This window comes from Papio anubis, chromosome 14 (assembly GCF_008728515.1).
Source record: "Papio anubis isolate 15944 chromosome 14, Panubis1.0, whole genome shotgun sequence".
NCBI lineage: Eukaryota > Metazoa > Chordata > Mammalia > Primates > Cercopithecidae > Papio > Papio anubis.
In genome coordinates, this window is record NC_044989.1 from 3637944 (window position 1) to 3663846 (window position 25903).

General features: G+C 45.8%; 1 protein-coding gene across 9 annotated transcripts in view; it reads left to right on the forward strand.

Moving 5' to 3' along the window:
• The window catches only part of DCDC2C (doublecortin domain containing 2C), a 121433-nt gene that overhangs the window by 55843 nt on the left and 39687 nt on the right, over positions 1-25903 (forward strand). For 6 of the 9 annotated variants that reach the window (XM_021924487.2, XM_021924482.2, XM_021924486.2 and 3 more), the window contains exons 6-10: positions 339-381; positions 13802-13928; positions 16626-16718; positions 16888-16988; positions 22386-22454. In XM_021924487.2, coding sequence (XP_021780179.2) covers positions 339-381; positions 13802-13928; positions 16626-16718; positions 16888-16988; positions 22386-22454 — 433 coding nt within the window. Of the gene's footprint in view, positions 1-338; positions 382-13801; positions 13952-16625; positions 16719-16887; positions 16989-22385; positions 22455-24473; positions 25160-25903 lie in introns of those variants that run through there. The other 3 variants (XM_021924488.2, XM_021924489.2, XM_021924490.2) reach the window with 3 other exon arrangements.

Genomic DNA, 25903 nt, shown 5'->3' on the forward strand with positions numbered 1-25903 from the left:
TCCAAATTTGAGTAGCAGCTATTGGAGAAAGCCTCACTAAAGAGGAATTAGAAATGGGATGCGTGCACTTGCAAAGGCAGCCGGTGGACACGGACTCTTTGCTGTGGTAGAAGGAGGATGGGCCATCTGATCTCCAGGAAGGAAATGGAACAGATTCCTGGGGCATTTTCTGCTCCTGAGGCTGGGAAATCATTGTTGCCATGAGCCGTGTCCTCTGTGGACAGCTTGCTCCTCCTCGTGGTTACTTCCCTCCTAAGGACAAGGCTGCAGACTGCATTTTATAGAGACAACTTAGGGCCGGGCTTTACATTTCAAGTTCAACATCTTTTGTCTTGCAGAAGATATGCGAATGTTGAAAAAAACTCACAGAGAAAGAAAAAAGTAAGTAACTTTTTAAAACAAGTAAGTAACTTGTTTCTGATTCTGGCGTCTTCTGGCATTAAGAAGGGCACAGTGCAGGGTGAGGGCCCGAGCTGTAAACAGAGCTTTCTGGGCCAGCATCAGTGCCAGGCTTATAAAGAAAAATCAGGTGCACTTCTGAGAATGGTGTGAATAGGAGAGGAAGTGTATGTTTGGAACACAGAGTCCAGAGCTGAGAGGCACACACAGGTATTTTATAATGCAACCCAGCAGGTGTGAAGACAAAAGTATATTTGAACTTTTATGGGACAGGGAGGAGAGTAACTGATTCAAGCTTGGCATGAGTGGCAGTGGGCTCTGGCATGGGGGTGGGAGGAGGACATTCCAGGCAGATGTGACAGTAAGGCAGCAGTGGGAGAAGCAGCTCACTGCACGCGCATGTGTGTGAATACATATGTGTGTGAATACATATGTGTGTGAATACATATGTGTGTGAATACATATGTGCATGTATGTACGGGTGCATGTGTGTGTATAAATACATGTGTGTGGAGGCGTGTGTGTATGGATGCATATGTGTGTGTGAGTGCATATGAATACATATGTGTGAATGGAGGCATATGTATGTGTACATGGATGCATGTGTATGTGTGGATGCATGTGTGTGCATATGAATACATGTGTGTATAGGTGCACGTGCATGTATAGATGCATATGTGTATATGCATGTGTTATAGGTGCATGTGTATGTGTGGATGCACGTATGTATGTTTAAATACATAAGTGTTTATGGAGGCATGCATGTGTATGTATGAATGCATGTGTGTGTTTGGAGGCATATGTGCATGTGTGCATTGGAGTACATGTGTGTATGCACACATCCATGTGCATATGTATGTGTAGGGACGTATATGTGTGTGCACATGACGTGTGTATACATATGGATGCATATGTGTGTATGCCTGTGTTAATGGATGCATATGTGTTGGTATATAAATATGTATGTTTAGAGGTGTATGTGTATGGATGCATATGTGTGCATGTGTGCCTGAGTACATATGTGTATGTATAGATGCATGTGTGTGTATGGATGCATGTGTGCATATGACTACATGCGTGTGTACATATGGATGCATATGTGTGTGGATGTATGGATGCATATATGTTGTATGGATATGTTGCATGCATATGTTGTATGGATGTGTGTATGGATGCATATGTGTTGTATAAATGTTTGGAGGTGTGTGTATGGATGCATATGTGTGCATATGTGCATGAGTACATATGTGTATGCATGGATGCATGTGTATGATGCATATGCGTGCACACGTGCATATGAATACATATGTGTGTATGTATTCACATGCACATGTGTGTATGGATGCATATGCACATGTACAGAGGCATATGTTTGTATGGATGCATACATGGGTATTCATATGGTTACATCTGTGTATGTGGATGCATGTGTGTGTGTAGATACATTTATTTGTGTTTGTGGATGCCTGTGTACCTATGTGTATGGATGCATGTGTGTGTGTGTGTGTGTGTGTGTGTGTGTGCTGATCACACAGTTTGAAGTTGCAGCATAAAACATGAGGAAGGATGACAAGGAGGTATCAGGATCCAGGACTAGGAAGGTTTGCAGAAGCTGGGTCCTAGAGGGGCTTACCAGTCCTTGTAACTGTTTACGTGATCCTCCTCTATCCCTGATCATCCTACGAAAACTGACTTTTAGTGGTTCTTTTGACATTAATATTTATTCGACAAAGCTGTTGAACGTGTACTCTTTCCAATGCCTGTCTGCCTGGCTCATTGGCTGAAGTCCCCTCCCTACTGTGACACACTGGCTTTGAGGGTCCGTATTGTCCTTATCTGTTCTTTCCCAAAAACTAACAGGTAGCCCTGGGCTTTGCTTTTCTGCTGTTGCAGCTCAGATTTCATGATTGCCATTTTTAATCACTCTTCTGCAGATAGGTTTGACTTTCTCACCCGTCAGCCACTGTGTGCACCTGGCAAGTGTCCAGCCCTGGGTGAGCCCAGCCTGCACTTCCTCTGCACTTGCACTAATGCAGCGTGGTGTTGCTGGAAATAACGACACTGCTGACCCGAGTGTTCACGCCGAGTTCACGACCACGGTCCTTATCCAACTTCATTCACTGATTAAGCCTGATGTTTTAAAAAATGTTTTTCTGAATATGTTTTGCCAGATTTTATTGGAGATTTCTGCATGTCTGCTCATGAGTGAGCTTAGCCTGTCTGACTTCTTTCTCATGTTGTCCTTCTCTGGCTTTTATTGCCAAGGCTTTTCTTCTGAATCGACTCTTGTTATTTTTTGTAGCTTCTTGAGTTGAATGATAGCCTTATTTATTTTGGATTTTCTTTCTTTAAGAAACACATTTTAATATTAGCTGTTTGTTGGATGGATGAATGAAGGATGATCATTGAGATTACAAAAATGATATGCCTTACTCTATTCATTGTCCCTTATATAAAGGTCTACACCTGTAAAGATGTGTTATCTTAAAACTCAGCATTAAATTTTTTGGCCTCATTTTGAAGAGTGGGTGTGTTTCTAAGAATGAAAAGAATTCCACACACAGGACTTCTCTGAGGCTAGAATTTATGATGATTCACAGCAACTTAGCCATTTATGATAAATGTGTTTGTTTCTTTACTTGCTTGCCCCAGGTTTTCCATTTCTAACTTTTTAAACCTCTTTTATCTATTTTCTGTGTGAATTGCCACAACATCTTTTTGGAAAAGAAGGTACAAAATTAAAAAAAATACAGGAGTGCTCTTTCATTAAGATATTGCCTTGTGGAATAGGGGGGCTGTTGGGACCCTTGGTGGTGTGCACATTCTAATGACATCAGCCAATCCAAGTATCAGCTTTCTTTAAAATTGGATGCTGGATTTTCTTTTAAATTTGCAAGCTTAAAAACAAGTATCTAGAATACAAAGCAGAAAGTCTTTCTTGACTCTTCAATGAACATATCGCAAACATGACCTGGAACTTGTGACCCACAGGATATCAGGCCTGAAAGGGGTACTTGTTGATTCATCTGGTCATCCACGAGGCCGTGGTGAGGTGTTGGCAGCCTGCTAAGCACACTCTGCTAGCACTAGAGACACAAACATGAGTGGAGTGTAAGTTTCCACGACTGGAGAAGGCAGAGTGTCAGTAAGCATGAGAGTAACCCTAGCAGACCTCATCCAGCCCTCCTGCTCAGTAAATTAAATCTTGGTAATTAAATCACCCTAGATTCCACCAGCACCAACCTCCCCACCTCCACAGTTGCCATAGATCATTGATGCTTCTCCTGTAAGCTGTTTAACTTCCACATCTGCCTATGTCTCCCCATCAACACTGCCCAATGGAGTCAGGAAGAAACACTTGATACCCATGGGGGAAAGCACTGTGAGAGTGGGCAGGTAGGGGGTCAGGGGAGCTGGGCTCCCCAGGAAGACATTTTTATTTGCAGGGATCCAGATTTCAGCAAGGGAGTAAAATGGACCATATCCACTTGATACTTAATACTACTGATGGAATAAATTGTATGGACTGGAAAGGGAGCAAGATAGACAGGGAGGGGCTGGTCCTGAGCAACTGTGACATTCCCAGTGAGGTGACAGGTAGAGCATAGCAGTGGGACTTGAGAGATGCTGTGTATCATTGATTCTATGGAGGGCGTGTTCCCACATCCCAACATCCCTGGAACAGGTGCATCTGACGTCGACAGCGTCTCAGGACTCCTGTGAGCAGCCATGTTGCAGGTGCTGGTTGCTCATGGAGAAACTTGGCTGTAGCTGCTCATTTGTGTCTTCAATTGTGTACAGGGTTGATTCTGTACATGTTGGGTGTAAAATATCCTCAAAATGATTTTTCTATGAGATTTGAAACAAAAAGTTATTATATACGCCTAAAGGCCTAAATGTAGAACATCAAGTTGCAGATTTGCTATTGATTGAGTATTATATTCTTCAATTCCATCTATTCTTGCAGAGTGACAACCAGCTGTTGTGTAGGACCTGAGACAGGGAGGTTGACACAAAAAGTTGCAGCTCCCAGTGTCAGTGAACTACGTGGTATAACAAGCCACCCCCAAACCCAGGGACTTCAGGCAACAAGGGTTTATGATTTCTCTTAGTCCTGTGGGTTGGCTGCGCAAGTCTTGGGCGGGTTTCACCTTGGTTGCTTATGAGGCTGGATTCAGTGGACGTTTCACTAGATTGGGATGTCCAAGCTGGCCTCACCAACACATCTGGCAGCTAGTGCTGGTTGTTGAGCATTTTGGTTCTCTTCCATGTGGCCTCTCATCTTCCAGCAGGATGTCACAAACTAGCCTAGATTTCAGGAGGTGGAGAAATAGGTTCTCCCTCAACAGAGGAGCAGAGAGGAGCCCGTTCACTTTGCAAACCTGTGTGCAGCCTGAGAGGGGAGGGCTGTGTGGCCAGCAAGCAACCAGCCACACTCATGTGCATTGTGTTCCTGAGAGTGGTGCAAAAGGATTGCCTCCCACTCTGCAGGGCAGAAAGCCCCAGCACCAGGATGTGCAGTTCAGGTGCCAGCGGCTTGGGGGCAATTCAGAGATGAGGGCAGAGCATCCTTCCCACGCTGCGTGCGAAGCACCGATGCCTTTGACTCGGAGTCAAAAAGTGGCTCAGAGGAATCAGGCTCTGGATGTAAAATCTTGGAGGGTATTCAGGTGATTTATTTCTGTTATTTTCTCATTTTTCTTTATGTACAAGCATGCTATGTCATAAAAACGGGTGTCTAAATGGTTCTAGAAGGGCTTTTTCAGTAAGTAGAAAATAGAACTTCTAGGAAATTAAAGCACGGGGACATGCTTTAAATAGTACTTCCTTTCTTTCTCAGTGGTACATAAAATAGCTATGTGTTTTCAGTATGATTCACGGAATCTTGATTCAAAGAAGTGAGGTGGAGAATAACAGACAGTAATGTGGCACCTCGAGATGACTGTGGAGGACGTGGGAGAAGTCAAGGCCGACCTCAGGATTCCAGGGATGGTGGGAGGATGGTGCATTCAGGAGCCAGATTAGGTCCGCAGGAGGAAGAAACAGGACTTTGGGTTGCACGTTTGTGTGAGAAGTTGCTTTGCTCTTGACGAGCATATTTGTTACATGAGAGTGAAAGGAGGCATGAGAGGTGATATCCATGCGTAAAAGTGTTTCCGATGTCAAGCCGAATTCCTTGCATGTCCAGCAGAGGACACATCTGTTTCCGTGTTTGTCTGGGATTATCACTGTGGATTCTCTGTGGAACAGAAGGATGGGCTTCCTTCGCATCTAACTGATGTCTGTGAAGGAGGTGACACCTCGTCTACCCGTGATGACATTTTTCCTTAGTAAACTAACTGCTGCCATCAAGGCAAAGCTGTAGTGTTTTAAGAGCAGGCATCTGGCCTCTGACCTCTGCACTTGGAATCTCAGCTGTACCTAACATTCCAGTGGCTTGACTGGACCTCACCTCTGTGGGTCTCGGGGAAAGCTGACTCCCTCCTCTCTTCCCTCTTATTTTACTTTTCCTGGATCTCTGTCATCAGACTTCCTTCCAAGGCCATGAAGTTTTAAATTAAGCTGTTGGAGGTGCACTGTCCAGAATGTTTGAAAGATGTGAGAGCACAGCTTTTCACCTCTTGGTTCTCAGTTTCCATTTTGAATAGAAGAAAAGATGTTTATCTTAATTTAGCAAAAGAACTTGCATTTGTACTGTTAAAAATGCCCATTTCCCTATCAGTTGACCCAGCAATCCCATTACGGGCTATATACCCAAAGGATTATAAATCATTCTACTATAAAGACACATGCACATATGTGTTTATTGCAGCACTATTTACAATAGCAAAGACTTGGAACCAACACAAATGCCCATCAATGATAGACTGGATAAAGAAAATGTGGCACATGTTCACCATGGAATACTATGCAGTCATAAAAAAGAATTAGTTCATGTTCTTTGCAGGGATGTGGATGAAGCTGGAAACCATCATTCTCAGCAAACTAACACAGGAACAGAAAACCAAACACCACGTGTTCTCACTCGTAAGTGGGAGTTGAACAATGAGAACACATGGGCATAGGGAGGGGAACATCACACACTGGGGCCTGTTGGGGGGTTGGGGGAAAGGGGAGGGAGAGCATTAGGACAAAGACCTAATGCATGTGGGGCTTAAAATCTAGATGACGTGTTGATAGGTGCAGCAAACCATCACAATACATGTAACAGACCTGCATGTTCAGCACATGTGTCCCAGAACTTCAAGTAAAATTTAAAAAAGTCCATTTCCCAAGAAAATGGCAAAAAAAATCATGAATGCAGTTTTACTCATTAGCATATCTGAAATATACTTTGAAAATAGCCTTCATTATTCTATTGGTTCAGTTCACTTATTGCTTGATTCAAATATTTGAGCATTGGAAAATATGTCATTATGAGTCTGCCGGTGTCCTGTCTGGCACAATTAACTGGAGCTTTTAGTTCAATGAAAGTAATTGAATGAAGCTACTCTTATTGTATAGCATTCAGTTTTACAGGAACTGCATTTCCTGTGATTTTAATAGCTATTGCCTTCCAAAGAAGAAATGCTAATTTAATAAATGTTTAAAATTGCATTCACATATTAAAATGAATATTTTATAGTGCAGGCTTCTGTGAAAAATCAGTAAATAGTTAATAAGCATTGTATTTCTATCACATCTGCAATCAGAACATTCATATTAAATCCTCACTTGGGCATAGAGCACAAGCGTTGGTAGTGAACAGTAATGAAAAGGAGATGAAGCATGTAAATTAAAGAGGTGCGTGTGTGTGTGTGTGAAAACAGTTGCAGAGGCATGTGCAGTACCAGACTGAGACCCACACTTTAATAACCTGGCCTGAACAGTAAAGTTCACTGTGAAATGAGTGCTTTGGAATTGACATTTGCTGGCTAATAATGTCAAGGCTGGAGCAATATCTCACAACAGTCAAGGCTGCAATTGTTGTCATCTTTTAACAGCCTAAGGATGCAACAGCCAGGTTCAATGTTAGCAAATCTTCCACTTTAATAAATGTTCAAAGCAGGCCTGGTTCATTGATAGAAGACCTTGACCCACTTGGGATGGAGCTGGGACATTTGCATGGGAACTTTTTGCTGTTAGCATTTGTCATTTCCTACCTGAGGATGGACTGACTCTGAAATAGGTTGTTACTGTCCTTCAATTAGACAAACTGTCTGACTCATCCCAAATTACCCTGGGAGGCTGCGTTTTGTGTGCCTGAGCTAGACAATGTCTTACAATAGCATTAAAATATAGCTGGATTAATTGAAATAGACTCTGGAGAAAAATAATAGTCTTTAAAGCACTATGGAGAAATAAAACCAACATGCCTCAGGTTCATTTTCTGAAAACATTTTCAATAGGGAGAAAGATGAATGAAGTTGAGAAGCGCTACTTGTCCACTTTGTAAGTAGAGCTCACATTGATTTTGGAGGGCTTGAGACTTGCGACAGAGAGAAATGTGGGTGTAAGATGTGAGGTTTGTGCTTCCTCATGAAAGCCATGGATTCCTGCTTGATCCATGTTTTCTTGCTTGATCCTTTTTTTTTTTTTTTTAACCAAGTGCTGCTGTAGATCCATGTTGTTCTGACAAAAGCCATCTGGAGTGCTGTGCACTTTGTCCTGCTCGGGAAGGAAGCTGTGTGTATTCATTCATTCTTACACTGCTATAAAGAAATATCTGAGATTGGGGAATTTATGAAGAAAAGAGATTTAATTGGCTGACGGTTCTGCAGGAAGCATGGGAATAGCATCTGCTTAGCTTCTGGGGAGGTCTCAGGGAGCTTCCAATCATATCAGAAGGTGAAGGGAAGTAGGTGTCTCACATGGCAAACGCAAGAGCAAGAGAGAGTCGGGGGCGGGGGGGGGAAGGTACCACATGCTTGACCTAATCTTGTGAGAACTCACTCACTGCTGTGAGGACAACATCAAGCTCTAAGGGGTCCACCCCCATGGCCCAAATCCCTCCCACCAGGCCCCACCTCCAAGGATGGGGATCACAATTCAACATGAGATTTGAGCGGGGACAGACATCCAAATTATATCAGTGTGGGAACAAGACGACCTTTGAGTTGGGTCTTGGAGGGTGTGTAGGAGAGATCTCCAGTGGCTGAGAGGAGGCAGCTGTTTTGGAGAGAGTAGGGCTTTGGGGGAACTGACAAGCTGGGGAACAGCAAGTGTGTGTGAGGCTGCCTGGGACGGGGATGGGGAGGCAGGCTGGGCCTGGGTGAAGGGCTGAGTGCTGGGGGAGGGTGGCAAGAGTTTGGACTTCATCCTGAGGGGACGTGGACCTTGAGCGCTCGGGTTACGTCTGCACACTACCCACTCATTCACCTGAGACAGCCCCTCCACACCCCTCCCTGGACCACCATTGATGCCCAACCGCTGCCAGTGTGTCCGGAGTCAAGTCTCACCCGCTCCACTCACTCACAGAGGTTCATTCTGACGTTTGGATGAGCACTGGCCAACTGCCAGCCTGGCTCTGAGATCCCTCGCTGTCTGAAGTGTTGTGATCCCCAGCACAGCCCCAGGGGGCAGGCACCGTCTCCATTCTGTCGCACCTTGGAGGGACCTGAGACCACACAGCTGATGTGGCGGTCCCACGACCCAGTGCTGGTGAGCGCGGCTCGGGATGTCACCCAGCTCAGGAGGGCCCGCTGCCGGCCAGGCTCCTGGAATGGTCACGGATTTTTCTAAAAGGGAAATTTAATTAGCGCCGTAACTGAAGGCTCCTTGCCCTCGACCCTGGCTCATACCCAGGCTTTCGTTTCCTCGTCCAGCTCTGTGTCGTCCATGCAAGAGCACCCGCCAAGGTGGCTGTAGTCCCACCACTGCTACGTGGGGTCTCTAGTCTCACAGCGCTTTACTGTTACCTGTTTTCTTCTCTCCCTGGAATATATGTCCTGCTGTTGACTGTTCCGTCGTCTGACTGTAAGCACCGTTTTCTCTGTAAAGCCATTTCTGGGCTCACTCCAGCATCCTTCACAGCCCACACTGTAGAATGGACTCTGCTCTTTGGGCTGGACACAAAACCAAGTGAGGCACTTGCGCTTGGTGCTACCTGTGCGTTTGTCTCTGCTGTGATCTCCGGGGTAGAACCGTGCTCTTTAGTCATGTATTTTCCAGCTGGATACCTTGTAGACACTCAGTAGGCGATTACTGGGGAATGAATGAATTCACCCACCAGAGCTCAGTGACTGTTGAGGATGCTACTGCTCAGATACGAGAAAACTGGAATAAAATTTGAATCCTGCTTTATTGCAACCTTTGCAGATGTTTAGTCTATTAGCATGGTAGTTAACATGAGCAGACTAAATTAGAATTGTAATGTTACCAGAGGAGGCATCGACTTCATCAGTTCTCGTCACTTACCTCTATTATATGCAACTAGGAAGATGTAGTCTCTGCTGTCCTCTGACCCAAGTATTGTGAACTGCTTTGAGGCTCAACGTTTAAACAACAGTCTAAACTGAGCAAAATTAAGAAAAGTAAGTGCAGTACTAGGATTGGGTGTGATTCAATGTGTAAGGTCCTCATGTAGTGTTTGGGGTTAGATTATGTTTTCCCTTTTCCGTGGAATTAAAATTTTGTTGCTTTCTTTCAGTGAGTTTTCCAACTCATATTGTAATTTATGCTGTTTAAGAAGTCAAGATCTTCCACCTAAATGAGGTTCATCAACAAGCTTTATTCTGAAGGTTGACTAGGACAGACTCAGGTTTGGACCAAAGTTTAGGGCAGGGAAGTTTGAGAGGGACGGGCATATTTGTGTGTCCTGTAGATGGCATTAGCTGGAAAGGACAGGGCACTGCTTTGTGGAGAAGGTGTGCCATGATTGTGAGGCCTCCCCTACCTTGTGGAACTGTGAGTCCATTAAACCTCTTTTTCTTCATAAATTACCCAGTCTCAGGTATTTCTTCATAGCAGTATGAAAATGGACTAACACGTGGCCAACTCTAGATCTTTCTATAAAACAATGCAAGACAGGCCTGTATTCTTCAAAGATGCCAAGGTCATGAAAGACAGTCTGAGGAGCTGTTCCAGGTGAAAGGAGACTCAGGAGGTCTGACATCTAAATGTGGTGTGAATCCTGAACCGATCTTTTCTTGAGTGAAAAATGCTATAAAGCACATTTTTGGGACAATTACAAAAGTGGAATATGGATGGTAGAATAGATGAAAATACTATATCAGATGAATATCCTGGATTTGGCAATTGTCTGTGATTATGTGAGAGATGATGTTTCTGTTGTGAGGAAATACACCCTGAAGTATTAAATAGATCACATGTCTTCAGTATTAAGGACTAAAGTACTAAGAGGCAAAGGTGCATGATGTAAGACACCTTCTCCCAAATAGTTCAGGAAAAATATGTACTTAATATAGATATTGGCCTGCAGAATCTGTGTCTGTCAATGCCCTGCCTTTTCTTGTCTGAAGAAATGTCAGATTTTCAACTCTTTCAACCTCTTCTTTCCCTACTTTCTTTCCATCCTCCTGCTCAGTTCATTAAATTAGCAGAGATTTACTAAGCAACTGTTGTATGCTTGCTGAATTGAACACATGCGCATATTGAGAGCTGACTTTTGGTTTAGCGCTGTGGTTAGTTATGTCAGGGTGTCATAGGAACACATCAAAGAGACCGTTGAGGTAAGGCTTGAGCTGGGGTTTGGAGGATGAGCCGTCATAAGAAGGTGAGGAAGGGAATTCCAGGTAGAAGGGAGCTATGGGGGCACAGGTATGGTGCAGGGAAGGATGGCTTGGACTAGGAAGGCAGGTGGGTCTTGGAGCATGAATGCCACTGTGCTGGGTTAAGGAGTTTGGATGTCTTCCCAAGGCTGTGCCTACCTCCTTAACGGTTTGAATGGTGGGGAGTGATCAGGTGTGCTAGGATTATTCACCTGTTCAGTTAACAAATATTTACTGAGCATCTGCTATGTGCCAGGCATGGTTCTAGGCTCTGGGAATTCTTTTTTTTTTTTTTTTTTGAGACGGAGTCTCGCTCTGTCGCCCAGGCTGGAGTGCAGTGGCCGGATCTCAGCTCACTGCAAGCTCTGCCTCCCGGGTTTATGCCATTTTCCTGCCTCAGCCTCCCAAGTAGCTGGGACTACAGGCGCCCGCCACCTCACCCGGCTAGTGTTTTTTTTTTTTTTTGTATTTTTTAGTAGAGACGGGGTTTCACCATGTTAGCCAGGATGGTCTCCATCTTCTGACCTTGTGATCTGCCCGCCTCGGCCTCCCAAAGTGCTGGGATTACAGGCTTGAGCCACTGCGCCCGGCCGGCTCTGGGAATTCTTTAATGGAGAAACAAACTGACATCTTTCCCTTGGGTGGCTTCTAACCTTCTGCTGATGAAACAAAAACACAACAAACATCATCAATAAATTGTCTAGGGATTACATATACTGCTGTGATTAAAGTGTGAGGGGAAAGGGAAAGGACAGGGCACCCCTCTTGGGAGTGACAGGGCAGAGGGACAATTTGAGCTAAGACTTGACAGGAGGCTGCACCTGTGCTGCTCCCAGTTTCACAGAAATAAGGTATTTGCGAAAACTCACATTTCCTGAGTGTGCTTGGATAAGGTATGAGATGAGAGATCAATTGGTGTAATGACATGGTGCCCCCTGTGTGCCTAGCCATCCTGCTGCATCCAAAGTTACTTTCGTTTCGGGCGACTTTCCAGGTCTGGGTGGAGGCTCTACGATGTATTTCATTGCAGTGCCCCAGGGTGGTGGGAGCCGGGTCATACCGTGGGCGGTTGTTTGCTGTGTGTTCTGTGTCACAGTTTCTTCTGTGCCCTCATTATGAGGATGGGTCCTGTATTCTTGTCATTGTCTTTTGAGTGCTATTCCAGAGATAATAGGACACACACACAGGCGCGCGCGTGCACACGCACACACCCCCCCCCACGCAGACACACACAGACACACACACACACACACACACAGAGTGTCTTTATCTTAGAGGCCAAAGTTATGGAAAATGTGTCTCAACAACCAGAGTTCAGTGATACTAAAAAGAATCAACTAGACTTTCAGAATTCCAACCCCCAGACAAAATATAGGTACCATATACCGTTTTCTGTTTCCATGACCAGTTCTGCTAAGATCTCATTTCTTCTCCTTAAGAACATGATTTCAGCTCATAGGAAAACTCCTTAAAATAGGTAGAAACATTTTGTGTGGTTGCATGTATAAAGTTGGAGGGCTATTTTCATACCTTAATTTCCACAAAGATCAAAAACCTGGTAGTTTGCATCATATACAATATATTAATGGTACAAGGTAGGTGTTTTTAGTTTGACATTTCTCAAGTGACATAGAGAGCTTGGGAGAAATACCTGTTTATATACTTCAGCCTGCATTCACTTCCAAATACTTGAGAAAATATCAAAAAAAGAAAACCTAAAAAAGACATTTTGTATTATAAAGATAGTTTATGGGATATTTGTATTATAAAGATAGAATTGGAATGGTGCTAAGGGAATTACAGGCAGTCCTGACTTAGTTCGACTTAGGATTTTTGACTGTATGATGCTGCAAAAGCCTCAGGCGTTCCGTAGAAAGCCGTAAGATACTTGGAATGCTGGGCAGTGACAGCCTCAGCTCCCTGTCAGCCACGTGCCCTCTGCAGTGGACGGCGGTGCCAGATGACTTTTCCCGCCTCCAGGCCAGCGTAAGTGTCCGAGCACGTTTAAGGTAGGGCTGCGCCATGTTGTTCAGTGGGCTGGGTGTATTCAATGCATTTTCCACTTAAGACACTTTCACCTTAGGACATGTTCATTAGGATGTGACCACGTCCTAATTTGAGGAGCAGATAGCTGCATGTCATCTTACTTTGTGTTCTAGTTGTGCTTTGTTGTTATTGTTTACAGATTAAAAAACATGTGAGTCCTCCTTTATTGCAACCCCAAAGTAAACCGCCACAAGGCTAATTTTCATCACAGCTACTCTCATCCTGCTCGGAGGTTCCAGCAGGAACGGCTTCGTGGTGCTTGTTGAATAGCAGTTTTCATTAGGCTTTAAAGAGTGTCTCCAAAAAACCAGAGGCGCCTCCTTTGACTTGCTTGTTCCTCTAAAGCAAGCCCTTATTTTGTCAGGTTTTAGGAAGGCCACCTACAGATAGGAAGTGGATGAACCTTCTCTGCCTGCCAAGGCACTGGGAGGGAGGGAGAGAATTATTTTTGCTGCTTTTCAGAGAGGAGTGCAAGTCATAGAGTAGAAGAGGCTGCATTTGAAGTGAGGCTTCTTGGAGGTGCCTGAGTTTCCTCCTCCTGTTTCTCCGAGGAGCCCGTGTTTTCCTGACCACACTCAGAGAACCTGATCGGACTCCTTGTATCCCAGTGTTCCTAATGGATTTTCTCTTCTTCCTTTGTCCTGTAGGTGGATTCCAAAGGAAAAGAACCTTGTCACTATGATGACATACCCCCCAAAACACAGGATTCGGTTTATTATGCCAAAGAAGAAAAGAAGAAAACATTGGCAGAACCTTTAGTCCAAAGAGGAGCAGGTGACGTGCAATTTCATTCTACTGTAAGCAGTTCAGAACTTTACCAGGCTAAGAACATGGGATTTTTTTTTTTAGAAAAATTTTATACTCCAGAAATATTATTTGACTTGTAACTATCTGCTTTATTAATAAAAGGTTCAGCTTGTAGGTAGGTCAGTAGTTGGCAGAGCAGAAAAACAAAATTTCACTGCTGAAGGCAATGGGATTCTCTAATTAGGGGGCCTCCAAGATAAATACAGTGTTAAAATAAGCTTACACCAGGACTGAGTATCTTCTTTCCTAAAGACTGATGACATAGAAAACAACAAATAAATCTATCTTTTGGGAGGAACATGAACATAAAAGCCACCTGGATTGTTTAGGTGTATTTTTTTTGAAGAGACATTTAAACGATGAATCTTCAGGGCTGGTTTTAAAATGAGATAATTTAGAAAGTGCTCCCACATCTGTTTTTACCACTCTGCGACCATTACTAACTCTCACTGAGCTCCTACTGGGTGCCCAGCTCCGAATGAGGCACATTCAGGTCCCGTCTCATTGATGGGCGTGGTGGATACTTAGACTGTGAGTCATGTGGCTGGTTATGGAGGAGAAAGCAAGGTGGTGGGAGAGGTTTTTCTGTACTTCTCTGCAGCAGCTAAACATTTTTGGAAGTCGTTTTTCCTAAACACCCTTCCTCCCCTCTTGGCTTCTTCTTTTCTTTTATTTTGAGATGATGCCTTGCGCTGTCGTCCAGGCTGGAGTGCAGTGGTGTGATCTCAGCTCACTGCAACCTCCGCCTTCTGGGTTCAAGTGATTTTTGTGCCTCAGCCTCCCAAGTAGCTGGGACTACAGGCACCTGCCACCACACCCGGCTAATTTTTGTATTTTTAGTAGAGACAGGATTTTGCCATGCTGCCCAGGCTGGTCTTGAACTCTTGACCTCAAGTGATCCACCTGCCTCGGCCTCCCAAAGTGCTAGGATGATAGGCATGAGCCACCATGCCCAGCCCCCCCTTGGCTTCTGTTACCTCCTAACACCTCTCAGGTTTTGTCCTCTTTGCACTCTGATCTCTTGGCTCCCCCTGTTGCTCCTCTCTCTACTTCTCAGCTATAAATCTGGACATCCCCTAGAGCTTCCCCCTGGTCCTTTACCTTCCTGGCCCTTCCCACCCCACAATGAATGCATGGGCCATGGGGAGGCGAGGCAGGTGCCTGAGTACCCGGGCGGGAGTGTGGCCTACATGCTCATGCATGTAGGGTTGGGGTCACGGTTAGGGGTATGGGGTTATGAGGCTACGAGGCAGGTGTGTGAGCATGTAGGCAGGAGAGTGGACAGGCAGCTCTCAGACCAAAACCTGCTGAACCCACTCTACCCGACATATTACTATATATCAAGAGTAATAGAAAATTTGATCACTGTGTATAAAACCTCTTCCTTGGCGATGTACATCCCACACAAGCAGTTGGGGCTGCCCAGCACACAGGCCTTCCATCTGGGAGGCAACCTGGTACTAGAACGTGGCTTTGGAGTTCAGATCCTAGCTGTGGCCCTCACTGAGCATGGAGCTATGGGCCAATTCCTTACTGACCACAGGCCTAGTAAGTTTGTTTGGGGATTGCCACGAGCTTTAAATATCAAATGCCTGGGACACAGTGGGTTCCCAGTGAATGTTATTTCCCCACCCCCTTCTCTCACCTTCTAACCTGTCACCCACAAGGGTAGGGACCCTTCTGGCTCAGTTCAGGACTCTGGGGACGGTTTTCCTGGGGATAAGGGCTGGGAATGGGGAGAAGGCCCAGAATGGGCCAGGTGAGGGGTGAGGTAGGTCCAGGACTCTTGGCCGAGAAATGAATGGGGCTGCGATTAGAGTTTCTGGTTTTGGACGATGGAGCTTGCCAGTGGCCACAGTTCTGCCTTCTCAGATGCTGAAGGAACCAGCTGGCTGACTTCTCTTTTTGGATTTGAAGGAACCAGCTGGCTGACTTCTTCTCTTTTTCTTCTGCTGTCACCTATTGCTTTGTTCAGGATGAGAATCAACTTTTCAAGAATCCTGGGCTTTTATAAGCATTTAATTCTTCCGGTTGTGTTGCTAATTAAAATGATTTCTAGCAATCCATTAAGCCGACTACCTCACAGTGCACAATTTTAGCACCTGGTTGTTCGAACCCTGTTGTTAAATAAGCGATGAAGCTGCATTTCCTTTCTTTTTTTTTTTTTATTTTTTTGTTTTTTGAGATGCAGTTTGGCTCTTGACACCCCGGCTGGAGTGCAATGACGCGATCTCCGCTCACTGCAACCTCTGCCTTCCGGATTCAAGCAATTCTCCTGCCTCAGCTTGCTGAGTAGCTGGGATTAGAGGCGTCCACCACAAGTCTGGCTAGTTTTTGTAGTTTTAAATAGAGACGGGTTGGCCAGGTCAGTCTCGAACTCCTGACCTCAGGGGATCCACTCACCTCGGCCTCCCAAAGTGTTGGGATTACAGGCGTGAGCCACTGCACCTGACTGAAGCTGTGTTTTCTTAAAATTTACTCTATTACTTTGCTGTCCGGTGGGGTTACTTTGCATGTATTTATTTCTAACGGAATTAACTGGACACAGGCTTGGTGGACACAGGCTTTCCCTGTGCTTCATCTCGTGGTGGGCACAGTCATCGCATGACTTTCTGTGACTACTGACTACTACTGTGGTGGGCACAGTAATTGCATGACTTTCAGGGTCTGGGACCTTCATGGAGACAGAGACAAAAGCAGACGGGGCTAAAATCGAGGCCACCACACTGAACACCTTGGCAGATGCAAACAGGAAGGGTGAGAGGGAAACGGGGTGAGGCGGACGGGGTCTGGGACCCTGGGCCAGGTGACCTGCCTGAAGCTCCAGGATGCCTGGCTTCATAACTTGGGTTTGGGTCAGGAAATATGCAGTGGACTCCAACTTCTCCATGGGTTTCAAAGGTTTGTCCGTGTGATTTTCCCGCAGAAGGTGACGTGTATAAAGCACTGACTCCTAGCAAGGAAACCGAAGGGGCGCTGGACGTCAAAGAGGACCACCATGTGCAGCTGGAGGTGCCTGTGGACCAGGTGGGTATCGGGGGTCTGATGTCCATGCCGCCTTCACTCCATCCCAACAGCTCCTGCCTGCCTCAGCGTCATCCTTAACCCTCTCCCTGCAAATTCTCTCTGGACTCTAGAATGTTCTGTGTTCCTCCTAGTTAGAGACTGCTCATCTCAGATCCTTTGTCAAGCATTTTCCTGTCTTCCCACCGCCCCCACAGCTTCTGCTGGAGAGACGCCTTTTAACACTTCACTGTGTGTGACTGCAAATTTGGCTTCATCATTATTTGATGATTGTGTCTGTCCCCTCACTAAGCTACTAACTCCGTAAGGAAAGCAGCTGGCTGCCTCACTCACCATTGGGCCCTGTACCTTGCAGAATTCCTGGCATGGAGGAGGCCTTGGTAGTTTTTTGTGGAGTGATGACTGAATAATGGAATAAACAGTGTGATCGGACGGCATGATTGTGAAACCTTGAGCCTCTGTTTCCTTATCCACAGATGGGGATGCTGCCTCTGTGCGGGCCTGTGTGTGGCCCGAGTGTGCGACCAGCACTGGCGCATGGAGGACGCTGGGGCACTGTTCCCTCCTCCTGGCCTCAGGGAGGGGTGGGGAGCAGGGTTCTGAGAAGGGGGAGGGGTGGGGAGCAGGGTTCTGAGAAGGGGGAGGGGTGGGAAGCAGGGTTCTGAGAAGGGGTGGGGTCAGGCCAGGGTTCCAGCCCAGCTGTGCACCTGGGTGAGTCTCCAGCACTCGGGCAAATGGCAGTTTGTGCTTAATGATCTCCTAAAATGCACGCGTTGTCTTCACTACCCACCTGAAGGCCAAACGTGCGTTCTCTCCTTTCTTGAGTTTTCATTTTTAAGAAATTATAATTTGTCTTCAAACTTTTTTTTATCTTTGGTTATAATAGCAGGTAATGTATCCCTCTGGCATCCATCCCTCCCCCACCATTTCCATCAGCAGAGGGAATTTGTAGATGGGCGGGGGTGCATGGCCTGTGTGCCTGCTGCCCGATAAGCTTTCATCCGTAGAGAGCAGTGAACTTCTACGTTAAAGTCTCGTCATTTTACCTCAATGTTAAGGAACAATTTTCTTATAATCTGTGCAAAAAAATGGCACCCAGATGTTAAAACATTAATGTTGAAATTCTGATTCAAGTACTACATTTTTACAAAAGCAAAGTCTTCTTCCAGTGATAAGATTATATTTATTTTCAAAACTACTTTAAGAAGGTGGGCAAATGTGTACAATTGGAAACCCTGCCGGGCCCGGGACACTCACCTGGAATTCCTTTCTCAGGGAAATAGTCTAGAATTTACTCTGAACATGGCCAATTCCATTTTAGTAGAGCAGGCTGCTTCATCCTTCCCCAGGTGGTAAGTAGGCTGTGCAAACCCCGGGTCTTCAGCTGAGGCGCGAGAATCTTAGTTTGACTGAAATCACAAAGGATTGGGTCTATTTCTACTCTTCTGAAATTCAGTTATTTTTAGAGAGTCTCAAAGAGTCAGTGCAAAAGGAGAGTATCTTTCCTTGGATTCTCAAATAGCAACTAGGGCAGTGCCCCCTGCACTGCGCCTCCCAGGGGTGTAATGCATTTCCCTCCGGAGAAAGATGAGAATAAGTCACCAACCAAAGAGAAACCAAAATAATTGGGACTCATTAGGAGAAGGTCAATCTAAACTTGGGTAATCTGTGAATTGTTTAATTAGAAAAAATCTAAGGAAGCTTTAGGCTTTGGCACTTTTAGCTGTGTAGAGTAACTCAGACGGAGGCCACTTGGGTCCTTGGGGTGTTTGCTTTAATGAATAAATTAAAAGTAGAATTAGCCACTCTATCTGTAAGGATGTTTTGGCTCTAAAGAACGGGAAACTTTTAGAGAAGTGACTTCAACAATCAGGAATATTTCTCAGGCCACATCACAGAAGGACTTGAGCCTTCTGTGTGGGAGAGGCTCTGGGGTTGGCCCCCTCGAGCCTCAGGGTATGGCTGGGCACCCCATTCTTCCACTGCCTCCCTCCGCACCTTCGCCTTTGGCCTTGGGCCTGTCTCCTCGTGATCTCGAGGTGGCATGTCCGCTATGGCTGGCACACTGAGACGTGGAGTGCTGGGGAGAGGAGAGAGACTGCACTGTTTAAACAGCGGGGAAAGGCTTTCCCAGGGACCCCTCTGAAAGCTGCCGTGTGTCTATGCCTGTCTTGTCCCTAGCCAGGGAGAGGCGATTGACCTCTGGTGGTTTAGAGGAATCAACCTTTACTTCTTGTGTCTGGAAAGGGGTTCAGGTTCCCCTGAAATGTATGAATAGTATTTGAAAAAAGTTTGAATTTTTGAATTTTTTTTTTTTTGAGATGGAGTTTTGCTCTTGTTGCCCAGGGTAGAGTTCAGTGGCACAATGTCAGCTCACTGCAACCTCTGCCTCCCAGTTCAAGTGATTCTCCTGCCTCAGCCTCCCACGAAGCTGGAATTACAGGCATGCGCCACCTTGCCTGGGTAATTTTTTGTGTTTAGAGAGATGGGGTTTCACCATGTTGGTCAGGCTGGTCTCGAACTCCTGACCTCAGGTGATCCACCTGCTTCAGCCTCCCAAAGTGCTGGGATTACAGGCATGAAACACCATGCCTGGCCAAATGTGTTTTTTTTTTTTTTTTTTTTTTTTTTTCGGTGAGAGAAGGTAGCGAGTGACTGTGAGCTCTGCAGCTGTGACTGTGGGCTAGGCAACTGTGGCTGTGAGCTAGGCAGCTGTCAGGGTACAGGATAATATTTAATCTGTGCCATCTGCCCCTTCTTCGTCATAGAAGGAGAGGTCCGTCCTCCCCTACCCATATCTCCCCTCCTCCCAGATGCTGGACCCTGTCCCGCTCAGAGCCTCTCAGGAACTCTGTGTCATCAACTGCTTAATAATTCTCTCTCTCTCCTTGGTGTCTTCAGCTTCTCCCATGCCCGAGTCCTTCTGGCTGGCATGTGAGCACGCTGAAAGCACTCGTGTTATGAGTAAAAACAACTGTGCCTTGGTCTCAGTCCTCTTTGAGCGTGTCTCTCTCCTTCACGCGCGGAGCTGATCTGCAGGGAGTGGCGTCTCCTCACTTTCTCCATCTTCTCCCCTCTTCTTTATCTCTTCAGGCTTCTGCCCACAGTGGCACAAAACAGCTCTTCCGCCCCATGCCACCAGACCCAACATGTTCCCCAGTTCTCATCGCACAGGACCTTCACCACCCATTGGCGCTCCCGGCCACTCTCTTTGCTTGCAATGCTCTCTTCTTTGGCAAGGGAATCTTGTCAGACGAGACTCCTGACTTCCCTTTTCCCTCTGGCCACTCGTTGTCCTTCTGTTAGGCTTCTGGTCATCTCGCTGGCCATCAGATGCTGGCATTCAGCAAGGATGAGGGGTAGGGCATCTTCTCCTCTCACTCTGGACGTCCTCTCTATGTGATATAAAATTCTCTATCACCCCAGCGTCAGTGTCTGTGACCTCCAGGAATACATGCACATCTGCTGAATTAGCCCCTCCCGTAGATGTCCTAAGACACTGAAGCTCAGCAGAGTGAGAACACAACTCACAGTCTCCTTCCCCTGTCCTCAAACCTTCTTCTCTTCCTGTATCCATGCATGAATGACACCCCCATCCATTCCGTAAGACCAAAGAGAAACTGAAGCGGTATTCCTGAGACTGACCTCTTCACCTCTCCCATATCCAGATCATCTTGGACTCTGTAGTCTTACCTCCTAAATGTGTCGGAATCTCTGCACCCCTCTCTGCCTGTGTTACCATCGCTCTGGTCCTACTTAGCATCCTCTTCTGGTTAGATTGCTGCTGTCACTCCTGCTTTTCAGGCACTGATCCCCAGCAACTCTGAAGCTCAGTGCTTCTTCCTGCAGCAGGGCTGTGCACATGCTACTCCATGCGCCAGGCATGTTTTCCCATCTGTTTTTATATATTAACTTTGTTTCATCTTTCAGATCTTACAGTAACAGTCAATTACCAGAGGATATTTTTGTTGCTCTCCCATGTATGTTAAATACTATTACATTCTCTTTCTGTTCCATGTACCTCTCCTTGTAGCACCTGTCACGGTTCTTTTGTTTGTGTGACTGTTTAATTAATACGTCTTCCCTATAAGGCTCTCGACTTCTTGAGGGCCTTGTTTGTACTCACAATCACTCGTGTCTTCTGGCATTGTGGTGTTCAGTATGGCAGGTGTCCTCTATATACTTGCTGAATAAATGAATGAATCAATGATTGACATCACCTCGACTATTCTTTAAAATAACGTGTTTTTGATTGACATTATGTCGATTATTCTTTAAAATAATAAGTTGTTACAAAGCTTACTTTTTATGTGGTTTGAGCACTCCCTATAGAGTTTTATTCATTGTGACTGCTTTTCTACATAAGCTATAGGAAGATAATGCTCATGCAGGCTTGGTCTGAGTTTTCAGAGGGTCTGAGGTCTGGGCTGATGGGGTCGGCCATACTGAAGACATACCTACACGTCTGCCTCACCACGGAACCCTGTTCTTGCACATTCAAGGTCAGCTGGCAGGAGCCGTTGGGTCTTTATGGCTCATTACTAATGGCAGTTCTTTTGCTCTGCTCACACAATGAGGATGCACTTCTCTACCCACTTTGACTCAGGGTGGCCATGCCACCTGCCTTCCCTGATGACACGTGAGTGGTTCCAGGCAGGTGCATGAAGAGCCAGGGTGTGATTTCCCACACTGCATCTTCTTTTCCTTTGCAATCAGGAAGCAGGAGGCGCCAGGGCCTCCATCAGTGGGTTTTCTGAGTGGCTGTGGGGACGGGACGCCCCTGGCCAGCTGCAGTGCAGCACGTATACTTGGTTGGCTTGTTATTGCAGCCTCATCAGCCTGTCCTGACAGCTACAGAAATACAAAGGAAGTTTGTCCCAGAGAGTCTTTTCTTTGGCCACAGAACCACATTATTCTCCCCAAGAGCAGAGAGAAGCTCCAGGACACAGATTAGGACAGATCCTTGTCTTTTGCCAGTGCGGCATGAAAACTAGGAAATAACGATGGAGAGTGAGAACCCATTGCTGTATGAGGAGTGAGGTCAGGCAGGCTGTGGAGGGCATCTGCTGACCAGGGAGCAAAGGGCCCTGGGTGGGGTCCTTATGGTGCCCCAAGAATTCCAAAAGCACCTGCTGACCAGAGGCCTCTGGAGCACCCACGCCACTCCTTCTAAGAAAGAGGTTTCTCCAGCAGTTTTACCAAGCAGGTTGACGTTTTGCTGGTGGAGCCAAACACAGAAATGCAGAGTGGATGCCATTCTGTATTCGGAGAAACTGCAGTGATTTCCCCAGCTCTACCCGTAGAAGTGGTCTAGAAGGTCACACTATTTCACGTGCTCTCTGATTTTTTAAAGGAGTTCGACATAAGCAGTTGATAAAATGTGGTGTATTTTCTCCCCAGAGACAAGCTGAGATCGTTAAAGAAGATGAAGAGATACATGAGAACACCCCTGATTTTGAGGGCAACAACGTGAGTTCGTTTTATTTTGTGTTTAATGGCCTGGATCTAAGGCACCTAACACGCTGAACAGAGCTTACGTTTGGTGGTGAAAGGATCCGAGATCACGAGTCGGTTCCAAAGCACAAGCCAGCGTGGAATTGGAAGCGAGTGCATTTCCTAGGCAGCTGTGGATATGATCTCGTTTCCTGTGCCGGACAGTTACATGAGTCATTTTAATTGCATGTACACTTGTCCTAATTACTTTCCACTGTACTTCTAGTCACAAACCTAAAACCTTTTTCCCCAGGAAGTTTCAAGATGTACTTTAGCAGGGAACGTCCAGGGAGGTGAAGGAAGGCAGCAGGTGTGCAGGTGGCTGTGTGGAGTGGACACCTGGGGCACCAACTGGCATGGTTCGCAGTGTGGTGTAGTAGCCAGTCCCTCTGGGGAGCACGAGGGTGAGGGTGTGCAGTGCTCGTGTGCAGATGGCGGTGGAAGCCAGCACGGGATGCTTGGCAGTGTGGATTCTCACTCGCTCTTCTTCTTCTTTGGATGTCCTGGAAACTTCCTCCATGCAGGGAATGTGTGCCTGTGGTCCTCTATGAGATTATGCAACTTATCGTCCGCATAAAATACGTGGATCAGGAAAACAGAATTTACTTTAAATGCTCCATTTTTAGCTAAGAAGTAGACTTTGAGGACTTCGTTTTCAGAATTCTGTCTCTGGATCTTTTTTTTTTGTTTCAAGGTAATCTCTTGTTTTTAAGTTTGGCCGCAGTCAGGAAGCTGTGTAAATTGATCATCACACAGGAGGCTGTGTAATGAGCTCCCGGATTCATTAAGTCTGAGAGATGCAATCTGAGTCTATCCTCCAGGGTTGTAAACAGGCCGGGACACTCGCTGCCCTGCCAGGAGTCACTTTTTTTTTTTTTTTTCTCTTAAACTTGCCCTGCAGCTTCCTGGCTGCCACCTCGAAGAAAGAGGAGTGACCCCTAGGAAGCTTGTACGCGGGTGCTGGAGCCACGCAGGTCACCCCTGGTGCTTGACACAGCTTGGAACAGGTGTTTGTTGGAAGGGATATGGGTCCTCAGGAAGTTAGTTCAGGTTTTTTAGAAAACACCAAAGCAGCTTCTGATCTAAAACAGACAGTCAAAGAGGATACACTTGTAAAACAGCTCATTCTTCCTTCCTTATATTCGTGGATAGTTGTGGAAAGGTATCCTGTCTGTATCTGGATGAGGAGGGAAGACTGTTAGATGAAGAGCAAAGACAGTTTTTTATTTCTTTGGCATCCTCTGTCAAGGATAAGGGTATGTTCTGAGAGCAGGAATGAGAATGCAGATGTTTGTCTCAGCGCATTAGGCTAAGAGGGGCAAACAAGCCACTGGCTTACCTTGCTTACCCTCGAGGAGAGGGCGCTGTTATGCAAATGGCATATTTCAGTAGTGATATAACCTAGGCCCTCTGACTGCGGTGAGTTTATGCTGTCTCCTCAATGCCTTGTGCACACTGGTGGTTGAATTTCTCATCTGTGCTTAACTGACTTGTTATGGAAATCTACTCAGGCTGCTGAGGGGATCCATGCATATTAGTGACTTGCTAACAGCCAGTAGCAGATTTAATTTCTTAGAGTGAATCAAAATGTCTTTCTTAATGTAAGCACTATCACTGGAATTCAATGGCAAACCCAAGCACCTAGACCTTAGGTATCTGGGCCAAGGATCTAAGCTGCTGGGGAAAAAGGTGATAGGGACAGCCAGACGTTGGCTCTTTTGCCCAAGCACTAATGACGGGAGACAGGACAGGGAGGGCTGGGGAGCACACGAAGGCATCCTGAGCTTCACCATGCACCAGGCACTGTCCAGCTGTTCCCATATACCTGGCCCCATCTCCACCGCACAGTCGCTCTCTAAGGAAGGCAGAATAAACAAGATTAAAAACAATGAGATGGGGAGTTTAGGTAGCTTGTCGGTGTCACGCAGGAGGTGATGGGGCTTGGATTGGAACCCTGTTTTGAGCGATTTCAAAGGCTGTGTTTTCTTCTTCCAGTGAACCATGTTGGTTATATGTAACTTCCCAGAAGAGGCATTTTCTGTATCAGGCTTCACACTGTGTCCCTCGTAGATACCGCTGCTTGGTTGGCATTACCTGCTGCTTCCAGGGGTGCAGGATGGCTCAAGTGTTTCAGTTCTAACAGCTCCGTCTTTGCTTCTAACATGACTGGAACAAAGCTTTGTTGATGTGAAGTAACCCATGGGGTTGAAGGTAATTGGCCCTAAAATTTGGCCCATGTTTTTGAGGGCTCAAGAAGAGCAAGCATTTTATATGCATTATAATAGCTGTAATAACAATTAAAAAGAAGCAGGACTCAATTAGCCCTTCCTGGCCAATAGGCCACAGTGAGCTAACCCTGCTCTCAATGAACTGTAGTTCACCTGGCATTTCATTTATACGTTCATGTGACAAATTAATCATATGACATTTATTTGATATCGATTATATTAAAATTTTTAGGCCTAGGATTACTGGCTTGACCTCCTCAAAGACCGAGGTTGTGCCCTGTCATCTTACGTGTCATTCAGTGTCTTATATACAGTAGATGTATAATAAATACCTGTGGATTTGCTTTCAGTTGCCGATGATGAAGTTACTTAAATATGTAATCCTGGAGTAAAATGCTAATTACCTTGCAAAGTTGTAAGAAGACATATTATAAACTTTATTTATAAATATGTATTGTTTAGGCGCAGCGGCTTACGCCTGTAATCCTAGCAATTTGGGCGGCTAAGGCAGGAGAATCGCTTGAGGCCAGGAATTTGAGACCAGCCTGGGAAACATAGTGAGACCCTGTTTCTACAAAAAATTAGCAAAACAAAAAAAGGTAGCCAGATGCAGTGGTGTGCACCTGCAGTCCCAGCTCCTTGGGAGGCCGAGGTGAGAGGATTGCTTGAGCCCAGGAGGTTGAGGCTGCAGTGAGCTACAATTGTGCCACTCCACTCCAGCCTGGGTGACAGAGAGAGACCCTGTCTAGAAAGAAAAATAACTACTACTCCTATATATAGAAAATATTTCTGATGTTTGATCACAAAGATGTGTTATTTTTGTGGTAAAATACAAATGATTTTTGTGGTAACATATAAAAACACGATTTGCCATTTAACCATTTTCAATGTGCAGTTCAGTGGCATTAATCATGTTCTCCGTGTTGCACAGTCACGGCCACTGTCTAGTTCCGACACCTTTTCATCTCCTCACACCGACACTCTGTGCCAGCTCCCCGTCCTGCGCTAACTCCCTGTTCCGTGCTTTGCCTAGCCCCAACGGTGTTGTCATTTGGAGCACTTAAAACAATCCCAGCCTGAAGGAGCTATTCAGATGCAAGTATTATGATGGGATCCTCCTCGCGCCGCAGCCCAGGGTGCATGTATTTTACAATTATGTATGTCAATAGCATAGAAGTGGGAGCAATCAAAATCAAA